The sequence below is a fragment of the Sciurus vulgaris genome, assembly GCF_902686455.1.
Source record: "Sciurus vulgaris genome assembly, chromosome: 9".
NCBI classification, from domain to species: domain Eukaryota; kingdom Metazoa; phylum Chordata; class Mammalia; order Rodentia; family Sciuridae; genus Sciurus; species Sciurus vulgaris.
Genome location: NC_136469.1, coordinates 133,409,691 through 133,436,060, shown reverse-complemented (window position 1 = coordinate 133,436,060; position 26,370 = coordinate 133,409,691). Strand labels below are relative to the sequence as shown.

The following is a 26,370-nucleotide window of genomic DNA, read 5'->3' as shown; positions in this document are numbered from 1 at the left end:
CAAGTTATTGTCATTTCTTTATATTAATTCAGAAGTTTTCTGTCAAATAAATAACAACTTTTCAATATGTCAGTTTGTTAACATCTTTTTAAATAACATTTTGATGACTGCTGAACATAGAAATTCTCTGTGCTGCTCTGTTCTTCAGGGAGAAACCAGAGTTCATGCTCCAGGACTTCCCTTGTCTTCCTGTGCTGTAGGTAACCCTTCCCACCTCTTGATGGCTTTGCCCTCCTGTCCCAGCAGCTGAAGTGCCTGCCCTGTGCAAGGTTGTCATTCTGCATGATCTGGGTCCTAGATCAGTTGCCTTCTGTGGGGCAGACAGCTGAGAGCTAGTAGAAGACAGTAGATTAAAAGTATCACAGGAGGCTGGGGGTGAGGCTTGTTGGTAGAATGCTTGCCCAGCATGTGTAAGGCCCTGGGTTCAGTCCCCAGTACCACTGAAAACAAAAACCATATTGTATCCTGGGGGTGGAGTTGAGGGTAATGGTGGAGATAAGTGCCACCCTTAGAAATCTAGAAGATACTGAAAACGTCCATGTCATAGCTGTTTAATTTGCCGGCCTCACCTTTACAGAGTCCAGATGGATCCTGGACAGTGCCTATTGACCAGAAGTCTCAATCACAACCACTGCATTGGAGGTGGCAGTAAGCTGGAGCAGTTAAGGGCCAGGTCTATGGTCTGTGGCAACTGATGGGATGAATGTATTATTTTCTATCCCAGTTAAGAAACAGTGGAGCTCTAGGAACATCGAACTCTTCAGCTTCTGTCATAATACAGCCTGAAAAGATGTAGCATCTAATCCTGTTTCTCCCTGCTAACTCAGTCCTGAAGCAGTCCATGTCTCTTAATTGCCATTGTTATCTGCAGGCCATTGCCATCACCCCTAGGTCCTTCTGCTCTTGAGAGATTGAAGGAATCAGATGACGCCAGTTCAGACTGGTAGAATTTTTTTTTTTTTTTTCCCCAGTGCTGGGGATTGAACCCAGGGCCTTGCGCATACGAGGAAAGCTCTCTACCAACTGAACTATATCCCCAGCCCCAATTGAGCTATATCCCCAGTCCTAGAATATTATCTATCAAATCATGTTTTGTTGTCATTATGTTGGGTACAAAAGGGTGGAAATTTCATTTTCTGCTGGTAAGGGTATAAATTTGTAAAAACTTTCAGGATGGTTGATTTGGTAATAAACTAAAAGTTCTATTTGTGTATCCTTAGCTGCCTTATCGTCAATACTCAAGTAAATTGTCCCCCCAAAAAAAAATTGTAGAAGAATTCAAAGATTTGGTTAACAAAGATATAGTTATTTCAGGGTAGAAGCTACAAATTGAATGACTTTTTCACTTGAAATAAGAAAGGAGTCAAAACAGATGTAGTCTCTCAATTAACATAATTCTGTCCCTGCAGAGGTATCATGCTGAGTCAAAGGACAGCAGTATAAAGTGCAGTCTGCTTTTAGTTATCACAAGTTGCACAGTGTTGGGATAATGTTTCAACTCACAGAGGTAAAACCACCTGTGTGTAGTTTTTTTTTTCTTTTTAAGTCACAAAATAAAAAAACAGTGCTGTGGCCAAGATCTGAATGTTGTTTTCCCAAAATTCATTTGTTGGAACTTTATACTCATGTGAGACAGGCTGAGTGTCCCTAATCCAAAAGTCTTTGTGCACTGACATGACATTGCAAGTGGAAAATTCCACACCTGACAAGTTGTAGTCAAAATGCAGGTGCACTAAAAATATTATATAAAATTACCCTGCAGCCTGTTTTAAGATGTGTATGAAACATAAGTGAATTTCATGTTTAGACTAGGGTCCCATTCCCAAAATCTTGTGTACATGCAAGTGTTCCACAATGCAAAAAAATCCAAAATCTCATTTTTTGAACCCAGGGCTTTGCACGTGTTAAGTGTGTGCTGTACCACTGAGCTACACTCTGAGCTCAATACCAGAGCACTAGCTGGCAGCATGAGTGAATCCCTGGGTTCAGTCCCCAGCATTGCAGCACCAACAACAAAATCTTACTGGCTTCTTGATTTGTTTTACTTGCATTTCTCTCAAATTGACATGTATCAAGTGTCACTGGCCACTTTTTATTTGTAGATGTTCCGACTGAGCTTAAAGTGAATTTCCTATTTCCAACTCTGTCTTCATCTAATTTTCCCTTTCTAAGGAAAAGCAATACCAGTCACAACCATTCTTATTGTTCAGTCGTTTGAAGTTTTATTCAAAGAGCAAGGATTTGACAGTGCACAGAGTGAACGCCTGTTTATGGGCCACTTACTGGGCCAGCACCAAAGGATCGAGAAGATATTTTGCCCACTAAATGTTGTATTGAGTCTTGTCGAGTCACATTGCTCTGTCCCAGGGTAAGACAGTGCGTGTGGACTGAGCAACGTCAGCACCGTGAGCAGCCATTCCCAGTGCCCTTTGATCTACTGTGAATCCATGCAACAGGCAGCAACCCCTCACGAGGCAAATGTCCCAAAACCAAAGACCAGGGGTTCCATAGATCTTTGACTTCAGAGAGCAGGCGGTCTAGAAACTTTCCAAAATAACAAGTTGACATGACATTCATTGAAACAGATGTATGATGGGGGCGAGGCACAGTTACAGAAAATTCCAATTTGTGATGGTTACCGTCACTCATTGTTTAATCTTGTAAAGCCCCTTTTGAGGTAGGTGTAGCCCCTCTGTAATCTGCTGCCTGTCCTAGACCTAGGAAATCAGAACATGCAACGTAGCATGCTGCAGTCCATTCCAAATAGGTGGGTTTTTTGTAACTGACTTTCCTGTTTATTTTGAACTTTATTTTAGTCCTCTTGCTGCTGAGGTTGGATATGTATTTTGGAATTATATTATTTTACATAGAAAACTTTTCAAGTGGAAATGACTAGCATCAGGAAAAATGAAACCAGTTTTAAAGTAGACCACGAAATCACAAAGTCAGCCCACAAAGTGGAGTACAATGTCACGGACACTGGAAATACAGTGGTGTAGGTCACTGGAACATAAATAACATGTTTCCTGTGGGTGCTTCTTAATAACATTGGTTTGATTTATCTTTAGTATCAAGATTTTTAATGAACTGGTGTCACAATGAAACAATATGAAGTGTTGGTTTGGTTGGTTGTAGTTCATTCCTTCGGATGTTTTAAGTGGTTTCCTAACGTCCTCTCTGTGAGGTATCTCAAGGCAGAGTTTAGAAGGAGAAGTACTTGGTAAACCACTCCTGGTGTGGGGAGCCCTGTTTCTGCTGGGCTTCTTTGGCTTGGGCTGGTTCACCATCTTGTGACCTAAAAACAAACAAAAGTTTCTTCTGTGATTTTGAAAATTGTTCAGTAGACAATGGAATGCCCCATTACCTTTCCAAGGAAAGAACTCTTTCTTTACTTGGAAGATTCCAGCTGGAGACCAGCTCTTCGTGGCTGGAAACAGGTGTAAGGAATGGGGTGGGGAGGAAAAGTCCAGTTCCTGTTTTGAAAACAGAAGGTTCTCCATTGTTTGCTGCTCCATTGTTTCCTTTAAGAGCTAGTAGTTATTATTATACTAATGAGGTATATATTTTGTAACTTTTATTATTTTAATTCAGGTACAAATTAGATAAGTTTAATTTTAAAAACTATAAAATAGGTCAGCAGAACATTGTGGATACTGCCAGCTGTCTAGTGTATTCTAACCTCTCCCTGAGGCCTTGAAATTAGCCTACTGGATTGAAAAGGAGAAACAGTAGGTGACAAGCCCCCGTACACCTGGCAGATCAGTCTCTGTGTGCCCTTGTGAAGCTTCATGTAAAACAACAGAAGAGCTTTAAACAAGTGCATATTGACTAGGAGAAACCCATGGTCAGAGTCAGGGGCTGGCTCTGGCTGTTAACAGAGGGGTGTTTGGGGGCTCTGGGCCTGAGTTGCCACAGCTGGGAAACAGGCTGGACCCATAAAAGGAAAGCACGGGGCTCGTTCCAGCTGCACACTCACAAAGTTCTCATCCCTGGGGCAGCAGGCAGGCAGGCAGGGCCTCTGGGACAGAACATTTTAGATGGGACCCTTTCTGAAATGCAAACTTTAAGCTCAGAATTTAAAATATGTGCCCTCTGAAAGGAAAACTGGAAAGGAAGGAGAATTAGTAAACACAGGAAAATCACAAGTCTCTGAGAAAAACAGGAAGCAAGGGAAGAGAAAGGAAGTGGCATCTGATCATTATGCACAGTCAACCAAACCCACAGATCTAGAAACCTTAAAATTCCAAAATAATACAATAAATCTTGGGAAATAGCCTTAATAATAGTGAAAACTGTACTGAACCCTTTTGTGCCACGTCTTATGCTAAACATGTTCTGTGGGTTAATTCCTTTAGTCTCACATCAGTCTGAGGAGGTGGGAATGGTTTTCACTTTCAAGGTGGGAATACAGGGAACCAAAGAGGTCAAGTGACTGGCCAAGGCAACACAGCTAAGAAAAATGAGGACCAGATTTTGCATACAGACATCAAGGCCAGGTGAGGACAGTCCACCCTCTATGTAACCCACACCAAAGTTCTCAGCTAATTAATTCCATTAAAAAAGGCCTTCCGGGATTTGGTACCAGAAATAGTACCCCTTCCAAAGAATGACATAATTCCCCTCTTTTACATAATCTTCCTGTTAGACTAAATTGTTATTTCTGCAAGGCAGGGCTGGTTTTGCTACTCTTTATATTTGCCCAAATACGGAGTATTGAGCAGGTGCCGGAAAGGATTCTAATGTCACAGTCCTCCCGCCCCCGCCGGCCCATCCCTGGAGAGATGGAATGATGGCCCTGCACCCCTACCTTGTGGCAGTCTTAGCATCTAGAGACTGGGTAGGTTTATAAGGCCGACTGCAGCTGGGGCTTGGGTCCAAGCTGGGTGACTTGGTCAGCGGAGGCGCATTGAGTCTGGAGCCCAGGTCCCCACTGAGGAAGTTCTTGGCGTAGGAGGCAAGGTTTGGCACGCTGACCACCCGGCTGGGCACCTCCTCTATCCTCTTCTTCTGTTTGTAGTAGAGGAAAGCTCTATTAGTGTGTCCCACAAAAGACTTCATTGTAAAGGTAAAGAAGGCCCACCCAACCAAAGCGATCACAGGAAAGAGGCAGCAACTTTCATGATATACTCACATGTTACTTTTAAATATTATTTTATTATTATTTATTTTTGCAGTTCTGGAGATGAAACTCATGGCCTCAAACATGCTAGGCAGGTGCTCTGCCACTGAGCTACATTTCTAGCCCTTTAAATCCTTTTTCTCCACTCTTACATTTTAAAAAACACAAGTCAATTTTCTTTTCAAAACCTCTGGAGAAGACTCGGTAATTTTTTTTTTTTTTTTTAAGAGTTTAGAGATCGTGTACCACCCTCATCATTAGCTGAACCCACCCTGGACTCAAAATGTATTAGTATCTCTGCAATGAAACTTAACATTTTGTCACACTAACGGGATATTGTTAAAAATCATAAATGAGATCTTATCTGTTCAGGTCAATTTGGGTGTTCAGTGAGCTATAAAAAAAATACTAATTCCTTAGAGGTGTTAGGATATTGAGACTTGGATGTGAATAGGCTCATCATTACATATTCCAAAAATATCATAAAGAAATAAAGTGGAAAATTCCTACTATCTCTCCTGTCTCCCAAAACCCAGATAGGGCTGTTATCATATTTACTGTAGAAAATTTGAAGAATACAAAGGCCCATGGGAAATAAAAGCCACATCTCATCTTCCCAAGCCAGATGTAAAGGCTGTCTGTTAGGACTGTGGACCATTCCTGTGGGCCTTTTGGTCAATGCCTTTCCTCAGTGTATACCAGGCCAGTGACATCAACTAGCTGGAGCTTCCTTTAGGAGGAAGAAATCAACAGCTGCTTTGGCAAAACCAGTAGAACCAGCTTACCTTCATGGAAGGTGTCAAATACCCTGGGTGAGGATTGAAAGAAAAGGACCGATTCCGATGGGACATCGCGCTGGGGAATGCAGCATAGTGAAATCTTCTCTCTTCCTGGAAAACCAGTACATCCAAGTCTGAATGAACCCGAGCACACAGCACTGGGCCTGAGCTGAAAGAAGACGTCAGGGAGGGCAGAACGCAGAAGGCAAGGCCGGGGAGGGAGGGCATGCGGGCAGTTGAGCTTCCAGCCATGGGAGCTTTGGGGAATGCCTTTTTTTTCCAGGGTCCTTTGGAAAAGGAAAGGGCAAATTTATGCCATGCAAGTATTCTCAGCATTTGAAATTAAGAATCTAGTGCAGAAAGTTAATGATAGTTGCAAAGAAAGAATACTCTTGAGTGCACACGAGATCTCACCTCCTTCCCTCACCACCTTTTGTTTCATATTTGTATCGTAGACATATACACAAAGTAAAGAGGGTAAATAAGATCCATCTCCCACTTAAGCAATTGTAACTATAATGGCCACGCTGGATTATTAGGTATGTCATCACCTACTGTTTTCTCTCCACCTATATTATTCTTATAGCAAATTCCAGTCATTAATTTCATCTGTAAAAACTTAAATATGTATTTCAGAGATTAAGGACTCTTTTTCTTTAAGAAAATCATAACCACAATATCTCACACTCAGCAAGTGAGTCATAATTTCTTATCAATATAATCTAATCTTCAGTCATTGGTCAAAGTTGGAGGAGACAGAAATGAGGCAGGTGACCAGGAGTAAATGAAGGGAAGGGGCATCTCAAGAAATGACCATCAGGCCTTGGTGGCTTTAGGATACAGAATCAGGAAGTTGGAAATAACTTATCTTCAAGGGATCAAGGGAATGGTTTTGCTAATTAGGAAACAGGTGCTCATTTTTACAACAGGAAGATCAATAATAAAAATTCTGGTTCTACAAAAATTCAGGGGCAAGCCATTCTAGATTTTTCTCATTCATTTAAAAAAAAAAAAAAAAACTGAACCAATATTCAACATGAAGCAAAGCCATTGGAAGCAGAATGGTTTTCTGTGCCTCCTGTTTTCCTCTACTAATTTTTTAAAGTGAGTAATTCTTTTAAGGAAGGATCCTTTGTAAGGCAAGATTTTAGGCACCCAGAGAAAGGTCAGGCACACAGTGGGGGCTGTTCCCGCAGCAGCTCAGCAGTGCCCCACCAGGTGCGTGGGCAGGGGCCCTGCTGCCGTCTGTCCTGCCAGGGCAGCCTCACCGTGAGCTGCTTGATGATCTCCTCTCTCTCCTTGAGGCGGGTCTGCAAACGGCCTATGAGCTGCAGGTCCTCAGGCCTGGACGCTCCCTTCCCTGGCTTCTCTCCGGTGTCTTTCAGTCTGTCCAAGGCAGGCAGTTAGTCCCCCTTACAGAGTGATTACTCAACAGAAAGGAGGGAGGCCCCGTGGACACAGAGGGATGGCATGTGCTGAGTCTGGCCAGCCAAGGCAGGACAGCAGCAGAGGCTGGTGCAGGGCCACTCTTAAGTTGGGTGTAGAACCCAGGACCCCTCTCCCAGTCTGCCCCCCATCAGTTCTCCCAGGGCTGCTGGGCCAGGGAACCAGGGATCTGAGTGTGCACACAGGCGCTACAGTCAGCCAGGCTTCAGGAGGCTGGGATGTAGCTGGGGCAAGAGGCCTGGGCAGGAAAATGCCACCACCCCGTGGAAGGCCAGCAGGTCCCCCAGATGCCAACATGGCTCTGGTGCCATCTGCTGGCAGACAGGTGAAGCAGGAGGCAGTCTAGAAGTCCCCCATGGTGAGGGGAGAGGGAGGTTTGGGGCAGCAGGGGACCCAGGAGGCCCAGGGCTTTGGGATGAGATGGCCTGGGCTCTAACCCTGTGCTGCTTTTTCCCACTTGTGTTACCTTGAGCGTAGCATGTCACCCTTGGGCCTGTTCCTTTCCCTTTAAACGGGTCAGGAAACGGGGTGGTTGTGAGGATTCAATGTACATGGCACGCGCCCATTAGATGGTGGCTGGAAAAACCTCTCACTGCCGCTTTTGGATGATTCATTTTGCATTGGAGGCGGTGGAGACCAGTCTCTAAGAGTGCGGACTAAGGGTCAGACAGATGCACTGTTCGCTGAGTGCTGTGCAGTCCCGGGCCAGTGGCTTTACCTACCTGTACCTATATTACAGTAATGGCCTCCCACATGGTCTGTTAATCACCCCAGCCCCTGCTCTCAGCAGCCAGAAGTGATGCTCTTAAAAGGTAAATCAGACATGTCATTTGTCACTCCTGCCCACAGTCCTGGACTGGCTTCCCTGGGCACTGTACACACCCAGGCTTCTTCCCGCTGAGGGCAGGATCTCTGCCAGCCACTCACTTCCTACCACTCACCCTCACTGCATTCACCCACGCGAGCCTTCTGACTTCCTAGTTGTGCGACAGGCCCTGGGGCCTTTGTATGTGCTGCTCCTTCCAACTGGCTCTCAGATGCTCCTTGTCACTCTATACCCTGATACTGCCTTCTACTACTTTCACTGCCTGCTATGAAATTACGTATTTAACTATTTCTTGTTCAAATCCCCATCTAGAACTTGTTAGCACCATGAAAGCATAGTCTTTTTGTCCCTCTTACAACTCGAGCTTAAAATTGGGCACAGCACACAGTAGGCCCTTAACAAATACTTGTTGAATGAATAAATGAATAAAGCACAAGGACCGTACTTTTCTTATCTGTCAGGAGAAAACACTTTCTCCCTGTTGTGAACACTGAGATGACTGTTGTGAACATTAAATGAATGATGTGTGTCAGAAAAGGGCGAACGCTCAAAGAAAGGTAGCCCAGGTCCTTCTGATTTTTTTTCTAAATGCGAGGGGTAAACCAGGCCCATGAAACAGTGCTCATTGTCACAGATAATTGTGCCCTGCAGCCTCATAAAATGAAGGGCCACCATCCTCAACTGCCAGGAACTGCCAGGAACTGAGGGGCTTTCTGGAAGGAAAAATCCAGGAAAATCTAGGGACTCCAGGATGAGTTGGCCCACTTCATAAATGGCACATCTGCTGTGTCTCCCAACCTGGGGCCCAGGGTCTCTCTTACTCCGCTTCCAGGGCAGCCAGCCTGGCCTGGAGCCGGGCCTGGGCTCCACTGAAGTCAGCCACCATGGCCTGCATCTCCTTCCTGTGTTCCTGGCGAAGCACCTCCGCTTCCCTGGCCCTCTGGGCCTGCTGGTCCTCCTCCAGCATCCTGGGGTAGACAGAAGCACAGCCAGGCCCGCTCAGGCTCTGGGGACGTCCAGCCCCTCCCCGCTCCACTGAGAGGGATGGTTTGGGAGACCCTGGGTTGGCGGAGGTTATGAATCTAAGATCAGAATACCCATGAGGAGAGCAGGGGCCCCTCTCAGCACCCTCCCACTCTGGCATCCATGAAGGAGAACCTGAGCCAGAGGCAGGCTTCAGAGGAAAGGGGAACAGACCTGGAGGAGAGCCCCAGAAAACATTCCCCTCATATGGAGCAGCGAAGGGGACCTGGTGCTCAATTCCCTATTGGAATCACAGGGCACTGGGACTCTGAGACCTGGGAGATCTGCAGTCCATGAAGTCAGAGCAGCACGTGGGGCCAGGCTGCCTACGTCCATGGCCTCCTCTACCACCAGCTGTGTGACCTCAAGCAAGCTACTCCTGCTCTGTGTCTTCTGCTAAATGAAGGTGACAGTGCCACCTACCTTATAGGGTTATTGCAAGGAGGAATTGCACTAATGTGTCTAGAACAGGAAATCACAAAGTACATGTTCAGCCGTTAGCTATCATTTGCCAACAACTAGAGGTGGAGCCCTAGGGGTCATTCACCCTCATAAAGGACATGTCAATTTTCATGCAATTGTTTTTATTCCCAGGAGAAAACCCTTGTTTTCCTCACTCACAGGGAGCTATACCCAAAGTGGCTAGGAGTCCCAACCCTGGGCCAGTCTCCTTATTCTGGGGACCTGCCCAGGGTCAGTTGGTGAGGCACTATTTGAATCTAAGGTGTCCCACCTTGGCCAGGTGGGCTCATGGCCATCCCTCAGATGAGCCTCAGGTCTGCTGTTCACTTGGGAGGAAGGTCTCAGGACCACAGCCCAGTTGGGACCTGAGTTACTTCACAGCCACAGGAGCCTGGTGGGAACCCTGCTCCCCCCACCTGTGAGCTGAGGACTCAGAGGGACACCCTTCTGGTGGCAACTTCCCTCCCCACGGGGCATTAGAGTACCTTGGGCTTCTTTCCACATCCAGATTCCGGGCCCTTCCTCAGCTCTGCTGCAGCTGGGGTGGGGCCAGAGTGGATGTTTTGACAGCGCTTTCCTGGGGACATCTCTGCCTGAGAACCCATGTACTCAGAGCTACCTGGGGCTACAGGACACTCTTCCTTGGTTAATCTCAGCCAGTGCTTCTGCCTGGAGAAGGGGATTCCCTTCTCCAAGTTCCCTTGTCCTGAGGAACTCCAGGACCTCTGAAAATTTCCTCACCTGTCTGTTTGCTGCATGAAGAGGGAAACGAAGGACTCATACAGTGGTACTCAAGATGGACTTGGTGACCTCAGCAGCAGCTCCTTTGGTAACGAAAACCTAACTGATTATACTCCAGCCCCAATGAGTCGGAAATGCTAGGGATAGAACCCAGTAATATATGTTCAACAAAGGTTCCGGGAGATTTTTTTTTTTTTTTTTCAGTGCCAGATGTTCAGCCCAGGACCTTGTGCCTGCTAGGGAAGTGCTCTACCACTTTTTTGAAAGCTATAAACTGCTAAAGCTCATTCTAAAAGAAACTAAATAGTCCTGTTAAAAGTCCTATTAAAGAAATTGAATTTGTATTAAAAACTTTCCAACAGAAGGCTGGGGAGATAGCTCAGTTGTTAGAGTGCTTGCCTTGCAAGCACAAGGCCCTGGGTTCAATCCCCAGCAGCATCCCCAGCAGCACAAAAATAAATAAATAAATAAAAACTTTCCAACAGGGAGAGGGAGAAATTCAGGACTGATCAGTTACTAACCTCCACAATGAACCAACGCAGTGCAAGCCTCCTGCACACACCTCACTGCCACCTACCCTGGTCCCCCATTTTACAGACCACCCAGCCTGGGAGAGATCAGCTGGCTCATCAACATCACACAACCCAGTTAAGGGTGCTCAGCACTGTCTGAACTATCCACCACTGTCTCCAAAGGCCTGAGCTGAGGACACTTGCGGCCTTCTAGGAAGGTCCGATTCAAGGTCTGATGAATTCCGTGATTTTCAGGGACACGGGGTTCCCTCTCCTATCGGGCCAAATCCTACTTGGAGATCTAGGATTCCCAGGACACCAGTACCCTGCACGGTCAAAGGAGTAACATCCCTGAAGTGTTAGCGTAGTAAGGAGTATTTTTGGAGGGCGGGGACATTTTCCCTCTCAGGCTCAGGGAGCCCCAGCGGAGGGGCAGCTGAGCCGGGCTCTGACCCACCTGTGCTGCTCGCGGAGCTGCAGCGCCTCCTGCTGGTGCTGCTCGGCCTCGGCGCGCAGCCGCAGCAAGGCGTCCCGGAGCTGAGCGTTCTCCTCCCGCAGCCCGCAGCCCTCGCTCGGCCCCTGCTCGGCCACGCCCCGCGGGGATCCGGCCGGGCCCGGGCCGCCCGCATCCTAGGAGAGCGCACACAGGACCGGCGCGTTCAGGGAGTGCAAGGGAGGACGAGGCACCACAGGACAGCTGCGCTGCAGCGAGGATGGAGGCCCGCGTGTGCCCCGCCTAGGAGCCTGAATTTCCAGCGTTGGAGCTGGCCGGGTCTGGCCCGCCAGGAGTTTAGCAGAACAGGCGAGCCACGATGTAGCACGTCCAAACAAGCAGGGCGCTTCACCTGTGCCAGGCTGCTTGCCTTGGCCTTGCCCTCGACCTGGAGGCCCTGGAGCCCCGCCTACACGGTACCGCCTGAGGGCCGAACAGGAACCGCAGTGCATCCCAGTGCCACGGAAGTGCCCCAGGAGCTGCAGGGTGGAGGGATCTGGGTATGAGGGGAAGCTCCCCCACCCCACCCGCCACCTTGGGGCAAGCTGGACAGAAAAGGGAGCAGGCGTAGCAGGCTGCAATTCACACGCACACGGCTGGAGACGCAGCTTGTAGCCAGTGCATTTGGAGCTTATCCCAGTGGGAGCCACTGAAAGCTTTTTACAAAGTAGTTCTGGGCTTTTGCCCAAATACCCAAAGCATAGCAATGGGCTGTAGGCGAGGGGCCTGGACTGTTAGGAGATCACTGTGCTACCTGCTGGAATAGGAGTTTAAGGACATGCAGGGAAGGGGGGATGGGCAAGGCCCAGCCAGAAAGTTGGACCTTGATGGAAACATCGAGGTCTAGACAGGGAGTCTGTCTAGGGAGGTGTTCTGAGAAATTCTCCTGCACATGCCAAGGAGTTGACTCAGACTAGGTGTCTGGGATGGGAGGTGTCTGGCACCATACCCTGAGATGCCACTGTATCTGAATTACAAATAATGTGCAGCACTTAAGAACCATCTTTTGCTTTTCAAAGATGAAAGCCTGCCAGCCCACCAAGCATCCCCCAGACCCGGGGAGGAGAAGGGTCCTGCCATTTCAGGCAGTGCCTATTCTCCATGGGCTGGCAGCTGTGGCCCTAATACTGCTCCAGGAGGGCAGAGAGGGGTGGGTGGGGTATGGTGGGGGCAGGGGCACTGACCTCTGAGACAATGGCATGGTCCGGGCTGTCTGCTAGACATGGGCCAGTAGCCTGCCGTCTGCCCAAGCTGCCCAGAGCCTTCAGCTCGGCCTGCAGCGCCTCCAGCTCCTTCTGGTGCTCCGAGCAGAGAGCACGCTGTTCTGACAGCTCCTGCCTGAGGGATTCTGCAGAAAGAAGACAGCAGAAGGTCATGGTCATGGCTGAAGTCTGTCCTGCAGGGACAGTCTTTGGGATGGGGTGGAGTGGGTAGCTGCCGAGGGCTTCAGGTCAAGTCCCCTGAACTTAATTCTAAGATAACAGAAACAGGAGTAGCACGTATCGAGCAATAAATGTGCTGTAGACCCTTTGAAACTGTTCTCATTTAAGCCCCACACCATCTTATCTGCTGCATATTATTCCCCACCCCTACTCATCCTCCATTTTATGATGAATATCAGAGGGTAAGTTGCCCAGAGCCACACAGGTAGGTGGTGGAGTGGAGATCGTTCTTAACTCTGAACCACCTGCTTGGCCACTGCAGGATGACCTGAGCCCAGGGCCTAATCCTGAGGCAGCAGTTGGTTTCAGTGCACGTCAGGAAGCCAAGGGAAGAACAAGGAATTATGAAATGACCCAGGGACTTCCTCTGGGTTCAAGGGTCTCATGTTGAAAATCTTGAAGTTTATGTCAACTCTTGAGACAAAGCATTTGCAGGTTCTCCTTCCCCTGGGCCTGGGGTCTTGGCTGGATCATGGAGATGGGAGATGGTGTGTCATCCCAATAGGATCTGGGCCAAAACCAGGAGAAATACTCCTGTGAATCCTTCCTATAGCCCGACAAGGCTGCTGTTATCTTAATTTCACAACAGCAGGCTGAAGCACACAGCCCACAGGCAACCTGGGTGTCGAGGCTGGCCTTCAAACCCGGCACTGGCTCCAGAGTTCTTTACGCCTCCATTAACTGTCAGAGTGCTCGTGAGAGTGTTTCTGAGGTGGAAACAGAAGAAGGGCTGAATTTCACATTGGGGACACTGTGAGAGCAGACCAAGGAAGACCAAAGTGGAGGCTGGAGGCCTGAGCTCCCCATTTGCATGAACCCTCAGCGAGAGGCTGAGGCAATCCCATAATACCCTGGGAAGGTTCAGCCATCTTACATTCGATATTAATAATGATATCAATCTTTATATTCCCTAGGCTCCTCTTATAGGCTAGATACTTTATATTTAATATTTCATTTAATCCACATAATGGCTCTATTTTGTAGAACAGGAAAATGAGGCTCAGGGTGATCCACCCTAGGTCGCACAGCTGTTGAAGGCAGAGCAGGGTGGTTGCTCTGTCCTTCAGGCCCCTGGGTCCGGGCTTGCCACTGGTTTCGGGTGCTGGCAGGCCTGCGGAGGGGTGTACCTAGTATCAGAGCCTGCTGTGCCTGCATTCTCTCACGCTCCTCTTGCAGCTCTTGCCTGGCCTTTTCCTCCAAGGCCTGGAGCTCCAGCCGGTGTGCCTGGTGCTGGATCTGGAGGCTGTGGCAGGATTCCTTCTTCAGGCGCTCCTCTGTGGCCTGTGGGCAGGAGCAGGAGGAAGGAGGTATGAAGCTGGGCATTCGTTGCTTGCTTGTGGAGGGCTTGTTAGGCTACAGGGAATGCTCGAGCAATGGACTGGCCATTTTGTACCATGTGAACTCACCCCCATCCACAGCTGATTGGACCAGAGAAGACATGTGTTCCAAGGACAGGGGCAATCAGAGTTCTTTCACTGAGAATTTAGTGTTAGGAGATGGAGAAGAAAGGGAATAAGACAAAGAGACCAGACACTGACTGAGTGGTTACAGATTGAAGCACTGAGGGATTATGGTGTGGATGCGAGGTGCCTCCGAGACCTCCTGTTAATGCAGGAATGATCAGAGGTGAGATGGTTAGATTATGAGAACTGCAACCTAAACAGTCCAACTTAGATCCAGTGGGCTGCCTGGCTGGTACCATAGGCAGATAGGGTATGGCTGGAGGAGGCGGGTCACTGGAGGTGTGCCCTGGGAGGGTACGACTTCTGTGACCCTTTCCCCAACTTTCTCCCTCTCTCTGCTTCCTTACCCCACCATGAGCAAGCAGTTTTCCTGTGCTGGTCCCTTCTGCCATGATATACTATCTCTGTACACCTTGGGCCCAGAGCAATGGAATTAGCCATTTATGGACTAAGACCTCTGAAACTGTGAGCCCCACATAAACTTTCCCTCCTTTAAGTTGTTCTATTCAGGTCTTTTGGTCACAGCAGTGCAAAAGTTGACAAAAACAGTAAGCAATCTCTATCTTCCCCAGGATGAGGGGGAGAGGCACCTGTGGGTTTCTGTGATAGGTACAAAAATGACCACTAAGATGTTCATGTCTGAATCTCTGGAAACTAAATATGTTACATTACATGGTAAAAGAAACTTGACAGATGTGATTAGGTTAAGGATTGTGAAAAGAGATTGTTCCAAATTATCTGGTGGCCTCAATCACAAAATCATTATAAGAGGGATACAGGAGAGTTGGCTGGAGATTTGCTGGTGGAATTGAAGAGAGAGAGGGAAAGAGATGCGAAGATGCTGTACTACTGGCCTTGTTGACACAGGAGGAGGCCAGGAGCCAAGGAAGGCAGGTGGCCTCTGGGAGCTGGAAAAGGTCAAGACCCAGACTCTCCCTAGAGCATATAGAAGGAACTCAGCTCTGCCAATACCTTGATTTCAAATTTCTGTCCTCGAGGACTGTCAGGTAACAAGTTTGTTTTGTGTTAAGTCCCAATTGGTTACAGTAGCAACAAGAAATTAATAGTGTCTGCTAGGTTTATTCTTTTTGCAATCAAGAGAGTTCCAGTTAAAACACAGCCCACACTTTTAGATGAGAAAGCTGAGGCTATTAGAGATGACTTGGCTTTCCTTAAGTCACACAGAAAAGATGCAGGAATTTTAACCCGATCCCCTTTTAATAAAGGAAGAAATGGACTTAGAAAGTAAAGGACCTGCCAAGGCAGTAGGGGTGTGACCCCTGGGTGGCAGAGTCCAGGGCTCAGACCCTTTCCACAACCATGCCACCACCAGGAACAAGGAGAAATGGGACTTCACCAAACACAATGAGTCTCTGGTTGAGGGAGACTCAGCCACCTTCCAGCCAAGCCAGCCACTGAACCCAGCGGGAACTTAACGCCTGCCCTCCCAGGCTCTGTCTCTTCCTCCCCAGCAGCGGCAGGGAAGTCGTCTTACTCCATGGGAATTCCGCCTTTTCAGTGGCAAGTTTATCTAATGAGAAGAAGAAACGCCTCCGCCTTCAAACTGTGACCTCCCTCTCCTGGCACTGGCACTAGCACCTGCAGCAAGGCTCAGAGGAAGCCAGTTGGTGGTTTCCATGTCCAGTGAAGTGGGAATGGAGAAGTCTGAGCACAGGGTTGTAAAAGAGGGAGGCAAACTCTAACCCTGTGACCATGTCTCTGCTCGCAGGGTCAGCTGCCCACTGTCTGGTGGAGAAGCCCCTGGCAGCAAGGACCACACAGGGTTGCACCCAGACTTTACATCACATCGGACACTCCTTGGTGAATTCTCTATGGGAAGTTTGTTCTGCTCTGACTGTGGTCACTCTGGGGCTTCCTAAGGGTCCCAATTCCACCCTGTCTCTCCATGTCCCATACTGTGTAAAGTTTCCTTTCCCTGTGCTCCCAAAGTACTTTAGACAACTGTCTTGTGACTCTGGCCCACTAAATTACAGCTATCTGTTTCAGTGGCTGCCTGTCCCCTTGGAGCTGAGTACCAGGAGGACAGAGTGTCAATCATCTGGTACCTCCCAAGCTGAGCACCATGGTAGCTCACAACAGTGGATCAATAAGTATCTGTAGAATAAATCAATAAGTAGCAAGGGTGGATATTTTAAAAACTGAGCTCTTAGCCATGCCTGGATATCTGCTCCTTCCAGTCAGAATCAGCACTTAACCTCCTTGGTCTCATTTTGGAACCATCCCTATGCAGACGGGAGCCAGCAATGAAGATCCCCTTAATCTGTTTCTAGAGTCTCCAAGCACCTGGACTTGGAGCCCTTGATGAGCAGAGTACCCTCTTCCTCTCCCCTGGCTGGGCCTAAGACCCTTCTTCATCCATCCCCCAGAACCCCTGGAGCTCCTCCCTCGCAGGTAGCAAAGTCTCAGGCTTCCTCTGCCTCTGTGGGGGTCTGGGGTCTGTAACCCTGAGGGGAGGGGAAAAGTCCTGACAAACGGGAAGGCCAGCTACAGCTGACAGACCTGGAGGGTCTCATTGGCCAGACTGTTCTTCTCAATTGCAAACCAGTTGGGAAAAGACTTAGACAAGTAAGAAGCGAGGGACTTTTTTCTTTGAGTACCTGGTAAAATGTGAGCCAGTTCAGTGCATTATCTCATTTCTTTTTTTTTTTAAGCTTGTTTTTACTTTTTTATCAGGGCAATACAGACACATATTATAAAGAACCAGAAGGTATTAAAAGAAAGGAAAAGAAGCAGGCTCCTGGCTCCCCAACCCATCCCGTTCTCAAGAGGAAGCTGTCTCCACTCCTGGTAGTTTCTCCTGGTATTTACTACCATTGAAAACATAGTATCTCCATTCTGCTCTGTCTGGATTGTTTTGAGATTATGACTTGTTTTCCCATTGTGGTAGCTGGTGATTTGAGATATACAGTCTCCTCCTTCCATCTCTCATGGTTACATCACTTTGTGAATATATTGAAATGGACTCCATATTTTCATTATTGTATATTAAGTATCATTTACTGCTGAGCTTAAATAAGCTATTATGATTAAAGTTTTGCCTGTACAACTTTTTCCTCGTGTTAATAACTGCTGCATTTTTAAGAATTTGCTTAGTCAGTGTTTGATATCTGGCCAAGCCTCTCATTGCTTCTAACACCTGAAAAGTGAAGCGCTTTCAGTACAGTTTTCGACATGGTCAAACCTCTCAGAGGAGCCGTCGTTGTTTTCCTCTGGAGACATCTCTCCGGGCCCTGCGTCCTCTTCCCTGCTGCAGTGTGCACTGCTGGACTTTCCAGGCATAGCCAGCTCCAGACAGCCTCCTTCTACCCTGCAGGATCCCCTGCGTCTCAGCTCCTTTCATTCCCTCTTCTCTGGTCACTGGTGGACACCCCTCCAGGTGACAGGGAGGGAATGTCTCCTGAGAAAGTCATGTTTAAGCCACACCAGGAGGTCACAGGTGGAAGGTGCTAGATGAAATGTGCCCAGAGGGCGAACCGGATTCAACATCATCTGGCTGACCATCACCTCAGCTTCCCCAGCCTTGGGGAGTTCTTGATGCTGCTCTTTCTCAGTGGGAGCTCCCCTCCCTCCCTCCCTCCTTTAGCTGCTGGCCTGACCCAAGTTCCCAGCGGGCGTCATTCATGACATTGCTCCAGTCGGGAGAGCAAGTTGATCCTCTATGTCAGGGATGCATGCAGTTAGGAGAAAGCTGCACACGAAGTCTAAGGGACCGAATCTGAGTCCTGCCTTGCCCCTTACTACTGTGTGACCTTCAGCAAGTTAGTGAATCTCTCTGGGCCTCTTTCCTCGTGTGGGAAAGGTAATGGGATAATAGTGACCTTGTGTGACTACGGTGGGTGCCGGAGATAAGGGACAAAAGGCACTGGGCAGTGGGTGGTTCACGCAGGTGCGGCACGGCAGGGCCCCTGAGGGCAGCGCGGCTCATGCCGCTCCCGTACCTTGAGCTCCTGCGTTTTGGCCTTGTCGAGGGCTCGCAGGGCGCGCTGGTGGGCGGCCTCGAGCTGGGCCCTGGCGGCCTGGCTCTGCTGGAGGCTGTCCTGGAGCTCGCGCCGCAGCCGCTGGCGCTCCTGGTCCGACAGCTGCTGCAGCTCGCGCAGGTCCGCCCGGTAGCTGCTGGCGCACTGCTCCAGCGCGCGCTGCATCTGCGAGACCTGCGGGCCAGCGGAGCCTCAGGACGCGCCCTGCCGCGCCCTCCCGGAGTGTGGCCTCGGGCCCTGAGCTTCCGAGGGCCTCTCGCGAGGGAGCGTCCTCGTGGCAACGCCGAGGGGTGGAAAGGCAAACCAGAAAACCGGTGACAAGTCCTCCGGGGAGGGGAGGCTCCGCTAGAGCCACCCGTGCGGGAAGGTGAAGACGCTCTGGGACACACCCTCTAAGATACAGCCAGAACATTCTCCGAGAGCCACAGGGTGGCCTCCCCCACCTCCCTCGGGGCCTTGATTCCATCCTGCTTCTCCCCGAGGCTCTTCCCCACCTGCCATTTACAGCCGCACTCCCTGCTCCCCATCCCCAGGGCCTCCAGCCCCTCCACCCTGCCCTGCTCCTTTCCTGAAGACCTATCTCCTCTTAAGGCACTGCATGATTTGCTTATTTCTTACGTTTCTTACTTTATGTCCGTTCCCACCTCTTCTGCTAAAGCACAAAATACAGTCGTCCCTCCATGTCGGCAGGGGACAGGATCCAGTCCACCTGCAGTTACTACATAAAACGGTGTCGTATTTGCATATAGCCTCTGCATATGCTCTTGCATACTTTAAATTATTCTTACGTTCGTTCCTTACCCAATGCCCTGCAAATGCATTATATAAATGCAACCGTGTAAACAGTTGTTTAACTCTATTGTTCAGGAAATATCTAGAAATAAAAGTCTGTACATGTTCAGTACAAAAATAGTTTTTACCCTCAAATTATTTTCTATCTGTAGGTGTAGGTTGCAGAAACTAAATATCTGGAGGGCAGACTTTGTTTCCATCTCTGCTGCTAGTGTGTGTGTGTGTGTGTGTGTGTGTGTGTGTGTGTGTGTGTGTGTGTTCCTTATATATAAAATACAAGGAGTTTTATCTGGTATGTTCACTGTTCACTGATGTCTGATGTATCATCGGTGACTTGTAGTAGGTGTCCATGAGTACAGCTGGGGATTTTTTTTTTTTTTTTTTTTTTTTTTTTTTTTTTTTTTTTATGGCAGTACTAGGGAGAGAACCCAGGGCTTGGCATATGTGAGGTGATTGCTCTACCACTGAGCTACACCCCAACCCTTGAATAGGCAGATTTTGAATAAATCAATAACAAAACCAAGAATCCCACCTTGCCCTGGGCCCATGATGCCCTCCCAGGCTCCAGTGGGAACCTGCCCTGCGCTTTTCCAGAGTTGTCAGTAGGAGGAGGCGGGGCCTCACTCCCTGTGAAGGCACACAGCACAGGGCTGCCCTTCTACCTGGGCTTGCAGCCTGGCCTTCTGGCTTTGCCAGTCCTCCTGCAGACGCTGGATTTCAGGTGCCTTTTCCTTCAGCACAGAGCCCAGTGGAGGTCGTGGGTCACTTCTCTCCTTGAGGGGTACTTCAATCCTTGGAAGATATGGAGACCACAATCACTGAAGATCCTAGGGTTTGGAATGACACAACCACACTGATACCACCTCAGCTACTCTGCCTCAGAGGAGGGGCTCCAGTGCGAGTTGGGGTGGGTGAGAAACATCTTGTCTTTTGTTACACCACCTGCAGTTCCCCCCAGTGCTTGACAAGGATTCCACTGAGTAATAAAAGATGTTTGCAAAGTCTCATCTCATTGGGAATTTGGGTTGTGGGTTTTCCTTCTTTGCTTGCTTAATATGTGTAGGTTTATTATTAATATTTTATGTGTTTTCCCTGAAAGTAGGGGTCTGAACAGAACCAGGGTTAGCACATAAAACCCAGACTTCTTATGGAACAGTGATTTCAGATTTAGACATTTGCTATGAAACTCTGAGTAACCAAGATTGCTATGAGAAAATACAAAAACAGATTCTAGCTGCCGATCCCCTGTTGACAACTCTCAGATGACCTGAAACACTAGGCAAACAATTCCAACCCCATCAGGAAGGAATAACAGGGAACAGAAGAAATGAAGGGGTTTCTCAATGTTAAGTTTACACAGTATAAGATGATATCATATATTTGTTATCTTAAAATGTCTAGCATTTATTAACTACAGCAGTAGTCACACGACTGGTGTTTATTCAACCCTACTGAGCTTGCTTTAAACTTTATGATTAGTTAAATATTAATATGTCTTACTGTTTAGTTATAGGTTATCACAAGTAAACAATTACTAGAATAATTAGAATACTTCATTGTCTAGTCTGGTAATGATCATACAAAATATTTTTGTTTTTCTCCTTGTGACTTCTTCCTGTTCTGAAAAAACATGTGTAACTGCCTACCTCTTAATGTATAAAAAGCTGGCTGGGAAAAATAAAATTGAGAACTTAGCATCCATTCCTTGAGTTTGTGTTGTTTTGTTCTCCACCTCGCGGACGCCACTCCATCACCTGAGACCACCACGACCCCTGCTAGGACTGGACCAGCAGTCTTTCAAAGAGCAACGTGAATAGACATCCTAAGTGTTACTGTGTAGGATTCTGCAGGAACTACCTGATGCCCATTTTAATGGGTACTTAATCAATGATGAATGACTGTTAGAATGTTTGAGAGCTTAAGAGTTCTTTTGAGGATCCCTAGAAGTTCCAATAAAAGAGGTTTCTATGGTCTAATTTTACAACTTTTCCTTTATATGAAAAAAAATGAAACAATAACACCCCACACAGTACTTCATGGTTTTCAAAGCTTGCTCATGACTTATACTAGCTCTCCCCAGGTGTAAATTGAGGGATTATAAGTAAGCCTCCACATATGAAGCATGAACCAAAAAAATGCTGATTGAAAGCCACAATAGTTCATTCATTCAAGATAAGATGCTGACAGAGGTTTTTGAAGGAGACCCTCCCCCATTCCCAGCATCCTCAGTTCTGAACTTTTGATCTACTGAGAGATTCAAATGTTTGCATTGGGATACTAAGCATTTATCCTGTTTGACAATGTAAGAAGATGGTCTAGGGTGATGTTTTGCTTCCCCTGCCAAGGACGTTAGTCCAGAGAACCAGAGTTCAGTGGTTTAGGGCCCTGGGCTGTGACGGAGGACATAGGATGAGGCCTCTGCAGAAGTGGGCCCAGCACAGGGACTCAGGCAGGGGATTAAGGAGGAGACAGTCAACAGGGACCCTGAAAGGAAGACCAGGATGCTGGGGGCAGCAGCAGAGTCATGCGGCTAAGACCCTGGATGCCAGGGCTGAACTGCCCAGTTTCAAATTCTAGTGCCACTCCTTACCTGTTATGTGGCCTTGAGTGAACTCTTCAAACTGTTTAGGCCTGAGCTTCCTCATCTGTAACAGGGGCTAGCAATTGTATCTTTCACTTGGATTGTTATATGGCTTAATAGGTTGAACATCTACAAAGTGCTTGAAACTGTTTGGTACATAGTAAGAATTATATAAAGAACTAACTTAACATTTAAAAAGAGAAATTTTATTTCTTTGCATTCTAATTTTCTTAGATTATCTTCAAGCATTTTGAAGATGCACTAAACAGCCATCTTTTTTAAATTAAATTTTTTTTTTTAGTTTTACAGACACATATTGATTCATTGTACACAAATGGGGTACAACTTTTCATTTCTATGGTTGCACACAATGTAGATTCACACCATTTGTGTAATCATACATATATATATATATGGTAATACTGTCTGTTTCATTCTACAAACAGCCATCTTTAAGGAGCAATAAACAGTTTATGGCTGCCAGTGGTTAACCTGGAGGCCTGACTCTAGATTCTGTCCTTATTAATTATTTTGCTCATGTGCCTCCTAGTAACTCCAGAATATGCAACCCCACCCCCAAAAGGGAGCCACTGCCGTTGTTCTGTCCTATGTCCCTGACCTTAGATGCCAATCTTCCCACTTCTTTCTCTACATTGCTTAGCTTATCTACTCACTGCCCCTCCCCACCAAAAAAGTCTGAGATCTGGATATGAAACAAATCTAAGGTTAGGAGAAGGCTGGAGAGGCAGTGAGGGTAGCCTAAAGCAAGAGTGACAGGTGGCCCCAGGGCAGCTGTGCGGAGCAGGGGAGCTCTCCCTGTGAATCCTGGGCAGGGGGCTGGACTTCCTCCCAAGATAGGGGCTCATGTATTATTATTTAAATGTTCTATTGAAGTAAAATTTACATATAGTGAAATGCAAGTGTATAATTCAGTGAATTTTAGCAAATATATGCAACCATGAAATTAACATCTCAGTCAAAATATAGAGCATCCAGATCTTTCAATTTATTGACTGTATAAACTTAGGCAAGTTATTTAGTACTTTTCTGTTGCTCTGAAATCTTCCAAATGAAGTACTTTAATAACGGGGTCTACCTATGAAGATTAAATACATTCATACTTTAAATGTGCTTATCGCACTCCACCATTCAATAAACATTATTATCTCGTCATCATTATTATTCCCTGGATTACCGCGAATGGCAATTTCCCTTTCCGTGCTCTTTCCACTGCTTCCAATTCTCTCTCATCCTAAGGAACGGGTCCCAGCCTGACATCCCACACAAAGCAGGCACAGCCGATTGACCTGACCCACCTCCCTGTTAAATCTGACTGTGACCTCTCTCCCCCACTTCATGTCAACAGCCAGCGGACAAGGTGCCACGTCTTAGAGCCACTGTGCCCAGAAGGTCAGTTGTCCATTCCCAGTACCCATGCCTCTTGAGAGTAACTCCAGAATATGCAACCCCACCCCCAAAAGGAAGCCACTGCCGTTGTTCTGTCCTATGTCCCTGACCTTAGATGCCAATCTTCCCACTTCTTTCTCTACATTGCTTAGCTTATCTACTCACTGCCCCTCCCCACCAAAAAAAAAAAAAAAAAAAAAAGTTTGTGGGAGCAGCCTCCAGGGCCTGGCCTCCCCAATTCTTCTGAGTTGGGTGTCCTTCTTCGGTGATGTAGAAGGCTGCTGTGATTACCACATTGCTGCTGGTCTGCCCAGCATCCTCTTGTGGGAAAGCCTGTCCCCATTCAGTGATGACCTTGTTTAGTTCATATGGCTTGGGTGCAGCTGGCCCCAGGGAAGGGCATATGACACATTCCTGGCCAAACAAAGCAGGATGGCAAGAATGACTATCTTGAAAATACATGTGACCAGGATGGACCCACTGGAGGCCTCCTTGAAATTTCTGCCATTGTTTTCAGGGAAAGAGAGCCTTCTTTCCCTCCCATATCATGAGTTCTACCTGGGAAAAGTTTATGGCTGCCAGTGGTTAACCTGGAGGCCTGACTCTAGATTCTGTCCTTATTGATTATTTTGCTCATTTGCCTCCTAGAGACTGGCACAGAAGCTGGAGGGTGCTGTGGGACTCTTATGAGCTGGAGTTTACTGGACTGTGTGTTGCCCTGCCTCTCAATCATCTAGAGAGCTTCTAGATGACAGGAGCATACAGGTCATCTGCCAGGACCCACATATGTCATTTGTTAGTGCAGAGCAGTGGGACATAACTGGTGTCCTCGGAATCACCTGGGAAGCTTTCTCAAAATAACATGGCTGGGAGGTACCCTAGACTCTGTGTATCAGAATCTCCTGAGATGCTGTAACAGACTGTTTCATGTTGTATTTACTCAGAAATACTCCCTGTCCTCTTCTCCTACTTCTTGTGGCTATGGTGTGCTATAGGATACATTGTGTCTCCCAAAATTCATATGTTGAAGCCCTAATTGCCAATTTGATACTAGTCGTGATGGAATTTGGAAGTAATTAGGTCAGGAGAGTGGAGCCCTCATGATAGGATTAGTGCTTTTATAAGAATAGACATGGAAGATTGGTCTCTCCCTGTCCCTCCCCATTTGCCCATTTGAGAAGATGGAGAAGATGGTCATCTGTAAAGACAGTCCTCATCAGGCACTGAATTGGTTGGTACCTTGATGCTGAACTTCCCAACTTTTAATCTAAAAGAAAGAGATTTCTCCTCAGTCACCTACCTATGGTATATTAAAGCAGCTCATTGGGCTAAGATGCATAGACGTATATGCTTCTCTGCCCGTTAATGTTAGTTGTGGTCCCACGACTTATGCTGGCCCATGGAATAAGTATGGAATTGAGTGCAGTTCTGAAAGTACTGAGCTTTAAGAGGCATTGCATGTTTCCCTCAGCCCTTCTGAGCTCTCTCCCTTTACCATGAAAATAACCTGCCCTCAACAGGGGCTCATCCCTCAGGCTGGGTCCCAGAATGAGAAGGCACGTGGAACAAACTTGAATTCTAGTTTGTTGCAGAGTAATAACACCTAACCCTCAGCTAGTGCCAAGTGCACATAAGCCCAACAGAGCCTGGCTGATCCAAGCATAAAGATAGCTCACCCATGAGAATCACTGATATTTGAGGATGCTTTAACGCAGCAACAGCTGACTAGTATAGGTGATGCAGAGGGGCACTTCCCCTGGGGGGGACAAAGTTCCCCTATCCCCTACCTTTCCAGGCCTGGATCTTGGGCAGGATTCCTAACCTCTTTGAGTTTAAACTATACCAAAACCTCTCTGGCTTGGAGTGGTAATTAAACACACTGGATTGGCTATGTAAAGCCCACAGCTATACCAACAACACACAGATCTGTAGGTTCCCTCACTGAGCATGGTACCGGAGGACAGAGGGAATGGGTGACGCCTCCTTCCAAATCTGAGTCCTCATTCATTAGAGCACTTGGGGTCTGTACCTTTCTTCTTCGTCGCTGCTGGTTCCTTCTTCAGCTGCTAGCTTATCTGGATACTCTTCTCTGGGCAGTGTCTGGGAGGGTTCCTTCAGCTCTGAGCAAGGATCCTAAGGCAAAAAACAACGACATGAAGAGATCAAGCACAGTTCCCTGATTCTACCGGGCTTCTTCAAACCAGAGAGCAGAGGAGAAAGAGGCCCCTGAGCTCCACTGTCTGTGCCCAGTTTACAGGCCTGGGAGGAGGAGGCCATGATGCTGCAATGCCTAGAACAGCGCCTGATTCTGATCCTGGAGGCACTTATACTTGTGTCCTGTTTTGCAGTCTACCAAGCAGTTCATACAGCTGGTGAGACTGAAGTTGGAGAGAATAAGTACTGGCCCAGGGTTCCACCATGACAGTTGTAGGGTTGGGATATGCAACAAGGCACTCTGACCCTTAACCACTTCAGCCTGCAGAGAGGGACCCTGCTGGGCCTGACTTGTGGGGCTGTGGTGAGGATCAGAGTCCAGAGCTGGCACACAGCCAGGGCAGTAAGTGTGAGCAGCTTAGTCTTGATTATCAGGCCCATCCCATAGGTTGTGGTGTGATGCATCTCTCCCATAGGATCAGAAACAGGGAACTTGCTGAAGGGTCAAAAGCATTGAGAAATGGGACATGGGCAGAGAACGCAGAAATGATGAGGGAACAATGAGCATTCTGAATTGGTACTCATTGAATTTGCTCATTTTGTCATTCTTTCCTTTCCACAGAGACGTAAGGGTAGCAAAGACTTTTTAATTTTGATTTTTCTACTTGTAATGGCAACCACAGTCCAGGGAAAACAATATGTTAAGACAGGGCATGGGCAGATTTGTTTGTTGTCAAATCTTATTAAATAAATAGTGACAAACTACAACCTGGTTTCTCATTAGCCAGTTGTGTGACCTTGAGCCAGTGTCTTCCCTATCCTGAATATACTCATCGGCTGTAAATGAATTGGATAGCTTGCATATGTGGTTTTCAGACTGGTTTTGAAACCTTGGGAGGGGTCTTGGGGTCACTTGGGTGGAGCTGAGCTCAAGGGTGGAACCTTGAGCTCCTGTCCCCACTTGACCTGGAACAAAATGGTTAGGTACCCTTCAATATACTGAAATGTCTGCAACAAACAGGCTAAGGTCAACGAAACACCCACATCACACAGTCCTCAGGCCTCAGCTAGCTGGCCCTCTCAGCAGGGCCACTGACAGCCCTCTCTCCTGGGTCTCCTCTGTCCCCATCCC

The 26,370-nt window shown here is 47.6% G+C and overlaps 2 protein-coding genes across 7 annotated transcripts in view; one reads left to right on the top strand and one right to left on the bottom strand.

Annotated features, from left to right (window-relative positions):
- Nucleotides 1–26,370, top strand: part of MED28 (mediator complex subunit 28) — a 75,781-nt gene that overhangs the window by 5,974 nt on the left and 43,437 nt on the right. The window contains exons 5-6 of one of the 5 annotated variants that reach the window (XR_013766275.1): nucleotides 16,036–16,718; nucleotides 17,001–18,258. The exons of 1 other annotated variant lie outside the window; for it this stretch is intronic. The gene's annotated coding sequence lies outside the window, so the exon portion shown is untranslated. Of the gene's footprint in view, nucleotides 1–148; nucleotides 1,255–16,035; nucleotides 18,259–26,370 lie in introns of those variants that run through there. 3 more of the 5 variants (XM_079154271.1, XM_079154268.1, XM_079154269.1) reach the window with 3 other exon arrangements.
- The window catches only part of FAM184B (family with sequence similarity 184 member B), a 135,593-nt gene continuing 110,191 nt past the window's right edge, over nucleotides 969–26,370 (bottom strand). Inside the window, exons 8-18 of one of the 2 annotated variants that reach the window (XM_079154253.1) lie at nucleotides 25,114–25,217; nucleotides 19,759–19,888; nucleotides 18,266–18,478; nucleotides 13,971–14,124; nucleotides 12,586–12,749; nucleotides 11,366–11,538; nucleotides 8,992–9,138; nucleotides 7,167–7,284; nucleotides 5,905–6,009; nucleotides 4,808–5,007; nucleotides 969–3,295 (exon numbers count right to left, since the gene is read on the bottom strand). In XM_079154253.1, coding sequence (XP_079010379.1) covers nucleotides 3,202–3,295; nucleotides 4,808–5,007; nucleotides 5,905–6,009; nucleotides 7,167–7,284; nucleotides 8,992–9,138; nucleotides 11,366–11,538; nucleotides 12,586–12,749; nucleotides 13,971–14,124; nucleotides 18,266–18,478; nucleotides 19,759–19,888; nucleotides 25,114–25,217 — 1,602 coding nt within the window. In that variant the 3' untranslated portion in view covers nucleotides 969–3,201. The remainder of the gene's footprint in view (nucleotides 3,296–4,807; nucleotides 5,008–5,904; nucleotides 6,010–7,166; nucleotides 7,285–8,991; nucleotides 9,139–11,365; nucleotides 11,539–12,585; nucleotides 12,750–13,970; nucleotides 14,125–18,265; nucleotides 18,479–19,758; nucleotides 19,889–25,113; nucleotides 25,218–26,370) is intronic. The other variant, XM_079154254.1, reaches the window with a different exon arrangement.